This window comes from Rhamphochromis sp. 'chilingali' (assembly GCF_963969265.1).
Source record: "Rhamphochromis sp. 'chilingali' genome assembly, chromosome: 1".
In the NCBI taxonomy this organism is placed as follows: domain Eukaryota; kingdom Metazoa; phylum Chordata; class Actinopteri; order Cichliformes; family Cichlidae; genus Rhamphochromis; species Rhamphochromis sp. 'chilingali'.
The window spans coordinates 52,303,874-52,316,128 of record NC_137929.1 but is presented as its reverse complement, the minus strand read 5'-3'; the positions used below and the strand labels follow the sequence as shown (position 1 = coordinate 52,316,128).

The 12,255-nt window shown below is 37.2% G+C and overlaps 1 protein-coding gene across 1 annotated transcript; it reads right to left on the bottom strand.

Moving 5' to 3' along the window:
• Positions 1-3,621: 3,621 nt before the first annotated feature.
• On the bottom strand, positions 3,622-9,044 carry LOC308408558 (uncharacterized protein; the record flags this gene model as incomplete). Its single annotated transcript, XM_080900891.1, has 6 exons — positions 3,622-3,733; positions 7,148-7,237; positions 7,337-7,453; positions 8,294-8,380; positions 8,482-8,595; positions 8,970-9,044. The coding sequence occupies 6 exons, from the start codon at positions 9,042-9,044 to the stop codon at positions 3,695-3,697; spliced, it is 522 nt and encodes a 173-aa protein (XP_080757017.1). The 3' UTR covers positions 3,622-3,694.
• Positions 9,045-12,255: the final 3,211 nt, after the last annotated feature.

The following is a 12,255-nucleotide window of genomic DNA, read 5'->3' as shown; positions in this document are numbered from 1 at the left end:
TATAATATCACATCATGAATTTTTTGTTTGTTTGTTTGTTTTTAAATAGAGACATTCACTTAATTTAAATATTTTCCTTTTCTTTATACATCGAGAAGATCATATTTTTATAACTCTTTTTGAACAGTTTTATGTTTGGACATTGCTTTAATTCCATATTCAGTTTGTTCCATAGTTTCACTCCATGAACAGAAACACAAAAGCCTTTTCTTGTAGTACGTACCTTCCCTGTTTTGAAGTTACAAAAAACCCTTAAATTATAACTTCCTTCTTTCAAAAAAAACATACTCTGAATATTACCTGGCAGTTCTTTATTTTTTGCTTTGAATAGAATTTGTGCTGTTTGGAATTTCACTAGATCGTCAATTTTCAATATTTCAGACTGCAAAAATAGTGAGTTTGTATGTTCCCTATAACCTGCATTGTGGATGATTCGAATTGCTTTCTTTTGAAGAGTAAAAAGTGAATGTAATGTGGTTTTATAGTTATTGCCCCAGACCTCTGCACAATAGCTTAAGTATGGTGAAACCAGTGAACAGTATAGAATATGAAGTGATGTTCTGTCGAATACCTGTTTTGCCTTGTTTAGTACTGCAATGCTTCGTGATACTTTGGAATGAATATATTTTACGTGAGCTCTCCAGTTAAGTTTTTCATCTATTATTACCCCCAGAAATTTATTTTCACTGACTCTTTCAATATCAACACCATTTATTTGAATCTTTGCATTTGTATTTAAACTACTATTTCCAAATAACATCAGTTTAGATTTATTCAAATTTAATGATAATTTGTTTTTATCAAGCCAGAACTTCACTTTACTTATTTCATTAGTCATATCCTCCAATAAATTCTGCAGATCATCACCAGAGCAAAAAATGTTTGTATCGTCAGCAAAGAGAACCATTTTTAATACTTTGGACACTTTACAGATGTCGTTAATGTACAAGTTGAAGAATTTTGGACCCAAAACTGACCCTTGGGGTACACCACAAGCAATGTCCATACATAAGGAGCAACCACCATTTATTTTCACAAACTGCTTTCTGTCACTTAAATAACTCCGGACCCAATCTAAAACTACCCCTCTGACACCATAACGTTCCAGTTTTCTTATTAATATATCATGATCTATAGTGTCAAATGCCTTTGTCAAGTCTATGAATAACCCAGCCACATATTGCTTTTTGTCTATGGAATTTGTGATGTATTCTATTGACTCTAATAGTGCCAGTGATGGAGAAACACGTTTACCTTTTAGGTCACATGAATGAGTTGAAGGGAAGTTATGAACTGTTTCTGAGAGACAAATAATAATAATGGATTGGATTTATATAGCGCTTTTCTAGGCACCCAAGCACTTTACAATGCCACTATTCATTCACACACACTGGTGGAGGCAAGTTACGGTTGTAGCCACAGCTGCCCTGGGGCAGACTGACAGAAGCGAGGCTGCCATATTGCGTCATCTGCCCCTCTGGCCAACACCAGTAGGCAGTAGGGTAAAGTGTCTTGCCCAAGGACACAACGACCAGGACAGCGAGCCCAGGGATCGAACCGGCGACCTTCCGGTTACAGATGCGATTCCCAACCCCCTGAGCCTTTTTTATGTAGCTGACAGCTGGTAACTGCAGGGGCGGTTGTCTGATGTAAAATGTATAGAAATCATACATATACCAACAAAACAGTGCACATCACTGTCACAACAGCGTTTGTTTGTTTGTTTTTCCAAAGGCTTTATGGCTTTTCCTGTAATACCTGGTGGGCCGGTGTCTAGTCAAAATGCCCAGGCTGATTTTTTGTTTTGATTTTTACGCACACCCCACTTTTCAGTTATTTATTTGTAAAAAAATTGTTTGGAATCATGTATGATTTTCGTTCCACTTCTCACGTGTACACCACTTTGTGTTGGTCTTTCACGTGGAATTCCAATAAAATTGATTCTTATTTGTGGCTGTAATGTGACAAAATGTGGGAAAGTTCAAGGGGGCCGAATACTTTTGCAAGCCTCTGTACATGGATACATCCGTAGACAGAATTCACAATGTGTTTTCGGGACTTTCAGGTGTATGGACCAGTTTTCTTTTCTTTTCTTACCAGAAAGTTTTAATGAGCAGCTGGATTTTTTCTCTCTTTAACTGGCTGGACACAGAGGACACCGAAATGCAGCTGATTGAACTGAAAACCTCGACTCTGTCGGGGTCAAAGTTTGCAGAACTACAGATGCAGTTGGAATCCACAGCTGTGCGTGTTCATGGAGCTGCATTTTCACCTGCTGGACATCACTACCTGACAAGTTTAACTGTCTTCAGAACATTGCAGAGGCCTTATTGACAGTATTTGGCTCTACATATCTGTGTGAGCAGATTTTCTCTCATCTACGTGAGGGTGGCTGTAGCTCAGATGGCAGAGCAGGTCAGCCACTAATCAGAAGGTTGGTGGTTCGATCCCAGGCTGCCTCCTGGCTGCATGCCAAATATCCTTGGGCAAGATACTACCCCCATGTTTGCCTACTGGTGGTGGTCAGAGGGCACCCTGGGATCGAACAAGGAATTATAAATGCCACATAAAGTGGGACACCAGGTCACTTTAGTGCAGGAGCTCCAGTGTTTCAACTGACCAACAATCTACAAAATTATATTACAAATGTACATAATGTAAAGACTCCAGAGGTGTAGTTCAAAAACTGATTTAGGTATTAAAAGATAAATATAGTTGATTACTTGATTGATTGATTACTTATTACAATTATATTTATCTGTGACAGTGTATCTTTTGTATCTTTTTTGTTTGTTTGTTTGTTAAGCTTTTAAAAGTAAAGTAGAAGCAAACATTTAATCTGTTTTGAGTGGAGTTTGTTAAACCTGTTATCTGGCACTGTTTAGGCCAAAGGTTTGGAAATACCTGGAAATATCTCAGAGGTCATATCTCAGGCTTTAAGATCAAGCATCATAGGCCTACTTGTTAGTTTGATTGTTTATTTAGAAACATAAACCTGTTTTACTCAGGTGACCAGGAAATTTCAGAGCACTGCAGCTGAAGAAAAAGCAGAAAACAAGTAAGACAGCACTACATCCAATAACATGGCTATTGTTTATGTTACTTTTATTTTTTCATTTTGTCTTTCTTTTTGCATGTTTTTAAAAACCATCATGTCTTAAGCCCCTTTGTTGTTATACACAAGCATTAGTAAACAAAGCTCCTTTCCCCAGTAACCTCACACTGTACAGAAACAGTCGAGCAGTTTCTTCAAACCAAGCTGCGTATCTATTGCAGATTCAGTCTTCCCAGCCTGGAGAAGGTCTACAATTTTGTTTCTGGTGTTCTTAACTTCTCTTCCCTTTCATGTAGAGAGGACACCAAGCTAACACTTTTTTTTTTTTTTTTTTTTTTTTAAATAGTGGGGTTTTTTAACCTCCTTTTGTTAATTTTTTTGTAATTTTTTCAATAAATCACATTTCATTTTCCATATATGACAGTTAATTTGTATCATATTTGCTTATCTGTGTTTTTAATTACATAAAAATGTATTGTACCATTTATTTGTGTTTTTTTAGGGGGAAGAAATCACACTGATGATGTTGAAGTCCCAAAAACTGACAAAAAACTGTAGGCTATGCATGAAATATGACGCACTAGGCATTAAAGGGTTAAATGCAATTCAGGGGAACTTTTTTTTAAATCTCCAGCAATGTCACATTCTTATGGCCTCCTCAGCTTCTTCTTTGGTTTTCTGCAGATGATGCAAAGAAAAAATACACACAATAAGAACCAGAGTTATCTTTGTAGTGCAACCCTCAGAAAATGATCAGCGTGGTGTTTCATTTTGTGGTATGAATTTGAAAAGTCGTAGCTTACAGTGAGTTTACTCTGCTCATTAATTCCACTAATGACTCTATCCTTTGTTTTTTAGCGGCCACACTCATGTTGTTGTAGCTCTAGTTATTAGACATAATAGTAATAGCTTACCTTTGGGGACCACAGAGATGCAGTAGTGAAATTATTGGAAACACTTTTGCGAATATAGCCCACAATGCATAATGTAAATATTCCACATGCCTCAGTTATTATTCTGCACTGCTCTTGCAATACAAATATATACTATAGGCTGAAGAAAACAAGACAAAGGAAAGATTTTTTTTTTTTTTTTTAACAGTCAGCTACAATCTGGGAATTTTAAAGAGACTTATTTTTTTCACGGCCACCCCCATATATTTTATTATTGGACTTTACTATAGTATCTCTGCATGGTTTACAGTTCAAAACAATCTCTATCTTTATACCTATATTTAATTGCAGCCACTGAATTCATGAGCTGAAACAGCGGGGGCATTCTTTCTCCTTTAATGACAGGATTATCTGATTTGAACAAGGTCAGTGTGGTTTATGTATCTGAGATAACATGTTAAGCATATTACCTCTCAGTGACACCATACAGTATCAAGAGTTAAAACAACCAAAAAAAAAACCCAAAAACCAAAGAAAACATTCCATGTATAAATAATCAGTGCTAACCAACAGCTCAGTGGATCTGCGTTCGACTACTTCGCCTAGGCTGCACTGTCGAGCGCAGATCCACTGAGCGCAGCGCAAGCTAGTGAGACAGAAGCTAAGCTCGTTGCAACATGGCAACTGCCTCAACGCTACCCGAAATTGAACCTCCCCCTCCATCATTCAGATCTGGCGTTTAGAACTATCTTGGTTTTCATGTGAAGCATGACCCTGATAGTAAGCGCATCATGGACAAAAGTAAAACAGTATGTTGGATATGCCACGCAATCTCAATTACATTGGTGGGAACTAGTGCGTTAGTGCAGTTAGCTTGCTAACGTGTTGACGCCATCCAGCCCCACACACGGAGCGATATGCGGTAACTTTCTAATGGAGATTTGCGGCATTATGTCGTTAATGTCATTTTAACAAGATTAACGCTGACAGCACTAGTGGGAACACAACGAATATGACTGCACATATGCATTTAATATGCTGCTGAGAATATAGCCCAGAAGAAGCGTATAGTATAGCTTTTATTTTGGAAAGAGCCATTTCTCTGTAATAAACTCTATTTCTAAAGATGAGTGATTTCTCGATCAGATAGATTTATTTTTTTTATTTCTTTTGTTGTTTCAGCAACATTAAATTTAAAAACTGTACTTTTGAGTTAAAATATCTATTTATAATTTTAATAAATGACAAATTAAAAAGGCACAAACATTTTTTTGTATCGAAAAAACTATTGAACCGTGACACCAAAGTATCGAACCGAACCGAACCGTGAATTTTGTGTATCGTTGCACCCATATATATATATATATATATATATATATATATATATATATATATATATATATTAGGGGTTCGATATTTTTTCGATACAAAAAAATGTTCATGCATTTTTAATTTGTCATTTATTAAAATTATAAATAGATATTTTAACTCAAAAGTACAGTTTTTAAATTTAACCCTAACCCTTGTGCGTGTTTTTTATTTTGACAGCGAATGCGCACCTGCGGACCACTTATGTGCAGCCCTGGTTATTTAGCTCGTCATATTGCAGCCACAGAAATTCTTTTGTCCATATAACCCATAAAGCTGCACTTTCTTTTGCCTTATAGTCTGATTTGTCAGAACTTCTCCGTTTTGTGGTAAGCTTTTCTTTGGCTTTCACTTCTTCACCCTGACCTGTTTTAATATGGCTCAGCAGAACTGAAATGCTTTTACACACACATAACGGTCAGCGATTCTCTGCGCGATCAACCTCTCACATGTTTAAGCTTGCTGCGGGAGATTTCACTTGTCATGTTTGCATAGTAAGCTAACGATTAATAAGACGATGTCAGAGGAATTGGTGCACAAATTATCATCACTCACAGATCAGTGCTGTCGCTCTCTATACACAGTTCGCACGATTGCAAAGTGAAAGCAAAAAAACAAGCGCAAATTCAAACGCGACTTCAATATGTCACATATTGACAGTGGCTCACCGATGCCAATGACATAATTACCCAGCTACATTTCTGAAAGAATGCAAAAGCATTGACATATATTTTTCCTACAATAGCCCGACGGGCAGGGCAGAGATAGATTTTGGTAGCCCGACTGAAAAAATCGCTAGCTCCGGGACGTCGGGCTAGCGATATTGCAAGCCCTGTATCTGATTGAGGAATCACTCATCTTTGGAAAAGAGAGTTTATTACAGAGAAATGGCTCTTTACAAAATAAAAGCTATACTATCCGCTTCTTCTGGGCTATATTCTCAGCAGCATAAGGAGAATCATGTGCTAACAGCTGTCTAAATGACTCGGCTAAAGTTAGTAGCATGCTTGTTGTTTTTGTCTTTGCACTAGGATGATGTCGGCGTAAATGTGCAGTCATATTCGTTGTGTTCCCACTAGTGCTTTCAGGTTAATCTCGTTGAAATGACCTTAACGCCACAACACGGCAAATCTCCGTTAACGAGCTACCGCCGATCGCCCCGTGCATGGGGCTAGACGGCCAACACGTTAACGAGCTAACTGCGCTAACACACTAGTTCCCACCCATGTAATTGAGCATTGCATGGCACATCCAACATACTGTTTTACTTTAGTCCATGACTCGCTTACCTTCAGGGTCATACGTCACATGAAAACCAAAATAATTCCAAACGCCAGATCTGAATGAGAGTGGGGGAGGTCCATGTTGTAAGGAGAGCTTAACTTCTGTCTCGCTAGCTTGCCCTGCGCTCTTCCTTCTGACTATGCTGTCTGTGTTGAGCGCTCAGTGGATCTGCGCTCGACAGTGCAGCCTAGGCGGAGTAGTCGAACGCAGATTCACTGAGCGCTCAACACAGACCGCATCGTCAGAAGGAAAATTGATAAAATAAATTACAAATGTTGTATTGTTCGATACATATGCGTACCGAACCGAAAGCACTGTATCGAACGGTTCAATATCGATACGAATATCGTTGTGTGTGTGTGTGTGTGTGTGTGTGTGTGTGTGTGTGTGTGTGTGTGTGTGTGTGTGTGTGTAGAGAGAGAGAGAGAGAGAAGTAGAATCTAATCATCTTAAAAAGATCTCAGATTTTACAGTTTTAGATTATACAAAAAACATTTAAAGGTGAATACTGATACAGAATTGATGGGTAGATTATAAAATCACTGACCTTCTCCTTGTGTCTTTCTTTCAGTTCACAGTTTGTCAGACTTCTGGTTTGCTCTGTGAGAGACTCAAACTGACACTTGGACTCTTGTAGCTAAAAAAAACCCCAAAAAAGGATTTTGAACAAATAGTAAAGCCTTGAAAAACACACGGATATGGTGCATATGTCGATCTTAATGTAATGAATACGCACCTCTTTGTTCTTATTCTCCAATTCATTCATCAGAGTCTGCACATTCTTCTCAGCTTCCTCTCTGCTCTGCTGTTCATCCTTCAGCTGCTGCTGGACTTCACTTACCTTGTCTTTAAGCTGGAACGAATGTAGGGAAGTTTACATTGATTTTTTTTTTTTTACCATTAACAGTGTTAGCTGGTTTATTGTTTTTACGATTTGGAAAAAAAAAACATATAATGCTAAAATACCAGTATTGCATCATATAAATAATGTATCTACACTTTATTGCTACAGCAGCACCTTCAGCATCCTCGTGTTCAAATGTAGTACCAATGGTTCCTTGTTAATCACGGGAGTGACTTTCTAAAAATATCCCTCAATAGGCGAAATCCACAAAGTAGTCAGCTTTACTTTTTTACAATTATTGTATAATATTCTTATATGTTTTAAGGCTATAAAACCCCTCACTACACACTTTATACACTTTTCTCAGACAAGCACGAGCATTATCATTTCTCTCTCTCGTTTAAACACTTTCAAAGTTCAAACCTTCCTACAAATATAAGTCCAGTATTATAGAATAAAATCAACTTCAGCGTCACAATGCTAGCAATCGAAGATTTATGTAAATCTGACAAACTGAACGCAGAAATGAATAAAACTTTCGAGTGACTTACAGTATCTATGTAATGACAACTTTTACTATGCCCCAAAAATATATAGTTTGTCAAATGCACTGTGACCAACATGACACAAAGCTGAAAGTAAAAAGAAAGTATATTTATAGTTAATGATCAGTGGGTGTCTCATGTAGATTATGTGTGGAAATATGAGGACAAATATTGGCTGCCTTGATGTCTAACCTCACTAAACACACCCCCCAAAAAAATCAAGTTCATTTCTCAGATAGTTTTTATATCTGTGTTTTAGCTAAAATCATATGAATAATAAATACATTAAAATCAAGGAATTGACCTTCTTGATTTGGACCTCAAGCTCCTCCTTCAGGGAATTCAGGTCTTCCTTATGTCTCCGCTTCTCTTTATTGAGTTCGTTCTCAAACTAGAAGAAAAGGATGATCAAAATGAAACCAAAAGATCAGACAATCCCAGTCTCTGATCTTCAAACGGGTCACCAGGCTAAAAAGGGGGTTTTCTGTATACCTTTTTCCTGATCTCCCTGATCTCTGCATTCTTCTTCTCCAACAGATTTTGGGTTTGTTTCAGCTCATCAATAGTCTGACTTGTGTCCTCATGATCAGCTGATGGCTGATGGATCTATAAATCAGTAAAACAAATGTGATTTTTAAACTACGACACCTCATATTTTTATAAATATAAAATGAGTAGCAAATCATTTTAACCCATTGTGCCAATTATTCACATTCATGAATCTTTCATTCAGATTTACAGTAACAGAGTAAAACTGTTGATGTCTTTTGAGATATGAGACAAAACTGCAGGGACAAATGATGATGAATAAGAACAATTACTGCAACAAAGATAATGAAAATAAACACCAATGATAACTTCTGTCCTGATTAGAGGCACTGAGCTTCATAGCAGCAGCTGAACCTCTGACTAGATATGATATCAAACATGAAAGAGACAAATATGAGATGAACTCATGGAATGAAACTAAAGGAAATAACCTGTTTTTTATTGGTTTCCAGCTCTTTCTTCAGCATCTGCATATCATTATCTTTCATTTTCAACTCTGCATCCATCTCTTCAATGACTTTCAGTGAATCATCAGGGTCACAGGAGAGAGGAGACTACGACAGACAAACCAAGAGACACAAATCAGGATGAAACCTGTGTTCAGATAAATCTTATCAAAGCAGCATTTTCCACTGTAAGTGGTTTACAATCACAGTTATGTAAATATTTAATATATGTAGGGCCTAACAGGGCCCAAGTTTTATATCATCACTCATAATTATTTATAGTTACAAAAGTAGGACGGTTTAAGAACGTAAAAACATTTCAATTTTATTGCAATACATAACTGCTGTCCGTATTAATTTCTTATTAGTTGAAAAATATAAAAATATCTATAGATACATTAAAAATTAAAATAAATGTAATCACTTTTCTGTCCAGAAGATCTTCCTCAGCGTCCTTCCTACTCTGCTGCTGTGCACCCTGGAGCTTCTGCTCAAACCTGGCCACTATGTCGTTAAACTAGGAGAAGAGTGAGGTGAAGGGTAATCAAAAAAATCTGCATTTCTCCAACTCGATACAGAAGGAATGAAGGAACATCATACAAGACAAACCACCTTCTTCTTCCTCTCCAGCCTTTTCTTCACTTTAACATCCACCTCCCTCTGCTCCTCACGCTGCAGCTGCTGCTGTGCTGTAGCTACTTCCTCATTCACCTGAGATCACAGAGAAAAAAAACAACATAAGAAATTAGTATATTAAATGTACATTTTCTTAGCATTATTAACAAAATACACATATTCTTGAATTGGTGAAAAGTGTAATCAGGTTGCAAAACAAATATGATTTTAAGTGATCTAGATCAAAAGCTGTACATTTTAATCCTTTTTAATTCTCTAAAAAACAGGTTTGGTACACAGCAAATCCAGCATGTCCAAATTAACACTGTCGGATTTGATTTCAACACTATTAAAGTGTCTATATGGGTCCACACCAGAGAGTGTTAATTTAACTCTTTTTGGAGAGTTGGTACGTTAACTCTGATTTAGTGTTAAACACCAAATCTGTCTGGAGTTGATCATGTAACACTTGGTGTAAAGAGTTTATATATTAACTCTCAAAGAGTATTTTAGTTTAACTACGTAAGAGTTATCTTCTAATTCATTCTAAAAAGCGGGGATTTTACTGTTCTGAACTTCTAGAAATTTCTCTTGGAAATAAACATTTACTAAAAAGACGCAATGGTTTTTGAAAAACATTTATTCTGAACTGTGCACCACAATTTCAAAACATTTTCTGAAAGATGTAACAGTATACATGTTCTCACTTTCATTAGAATTTTGTTTATCAAAAGGTCTGACATGGTAAATGCAAATAACAGCATTCTCATCACTTATTTCTTCAATACAATATGCATGTCCTTCATTCATCCCTTTGTGGAACTTCAATGCACTTCTGCTCTCCCCCATATTCCATCTTCACAAGCATATCCTGTGTGGAGATTGAATAAAAATTAGTTGACACTAATTAATGGCACAAATAATCCAGTAAACAATTGCAGCATAGAAAAAAAAAAAAAAGGAATCCTCTTTGAGCCATTACTTGTGTAAAGTATTTTCCCAAAAGACAAGGACGCAGGCAACAGGTAATACTGAACTAAATGTAAAACCTCAACCTTTTTCATTTTTACCTAAACCGTGTGCACAAAACTCTGGAGGGATCTATGCTACCGTAGAATCCAGTCAGGACGTCTGCTACTGCTGTTTGCTCGTTTTTTTTTTTTATGGGCGATCGTTTTCAGGCTTCAAGTAGCACCATTATACCAACATTTCACATTCTAGACATTGTTTTAGGTGTATTTGACCAAAAGTTTGACTGAAAATTCACATGCAAGCTTTTTTTCAAGGCTGTGGTATTTGCCCACAAACAATACCTTTCAGCTAGCTAAAACAGAATGTTATGCTATCACCGAGCAACATGGCTAATGCCTTTCACACAGCTTTGTCTCAACTCCAAAGAGCCACAGAAGTAAAAGCTAATAATAATAATTGAAACAATCTTTGAAAAAATGACTTACCAAGCATGGCAAACAACTCAAATATGTAGAGCAAAATGTTCTGAAACGGCTTCACTTCAGCTTCGATTGAAGCCGTGCTGGGGGCGGAGTCTGTGAATTTACTCTATTGGTGTCATAGCCCCTGTAGGAGTTCAGAGTTAAGAGGTCAAGAGTTAATGTTTCCATTGTAACACCTCCAGATTTGACATAGAAACACTCGATTTTAACTACTATCATTTTACACCTCAGAGTTACATTAAAAGAATGTGACTCTACTTAGAGTAAAATTAACTCTACTTTTGCAAGAAGACTATTAACACCAAAACATTTAACACTTTTGAATTTGCTGTGTACAGTGGTCATCAGCATTGATTGCCATTGCAGCTCATTTTCCATTGGCTGATTTTTACCACTGAAAAACTGATAACTGTGTCTTCTGAATGAAAAGACAAAAGTGTGTTTAATCAAAGAAAAGATCAAATACGGCTGTGCACCCTCAGTATGTTAAAGACTTTTTTATTGTTAAAAGACGACGTTTCTTCTAACCATCACCATGTGCTCACCAACTGTTTACTTTGTCTCCTGACATTCAAATGTAGTTCTTTAAAAAGTACCATATCATGGTTGTCCCGAGTTAGTGTAATATAAGGTCGTGTGTGCTGTAAGAGGTGATGTTGCTTACTTTGTTCCTTGTGGTGACAGCAAGGCCGAGGTTCAGCTGTGAAGAGGCCTCCTGCTTTTCTTTAAGCATGTCGGGTGTCATCACCTCAGTTTTATCCAACTAACAAACAGAAGCACAGCTGAGAGGATCAATTATCCATTCATTTAGGTTAGCATACAGCTAAGCATGGACTAGATGACAACTGGGGAAATATCTGAGCTGGTTTCATGCATTTAGACCACTTCATTCATGCTCTGCAGCCTTGTCTTCAGAGTCTGCATCCTCACCTCATCATGCCCCCTGTGCTGCTCCTCACCCTGCAGCTGCTGCTGTGCCACAGCTACTTCCTCATCCACCTGAGATTAGAGGAAAAAAATGTTAGAGCTTTTAAAATAAAGCTTCAAAATTTTGGAAGATTTAATTTGCAAAAATGTTACCCACAACATGGTTTGGTGAATTATTCTCCAGTGTCTGCAGGTTCTTCTCATCTCCTTCCTCAGTCTGGTGTTCATCACTGAGCTTCAGGGCTGCAGCTTCTTTTTCTTTTAACTTGGACAAA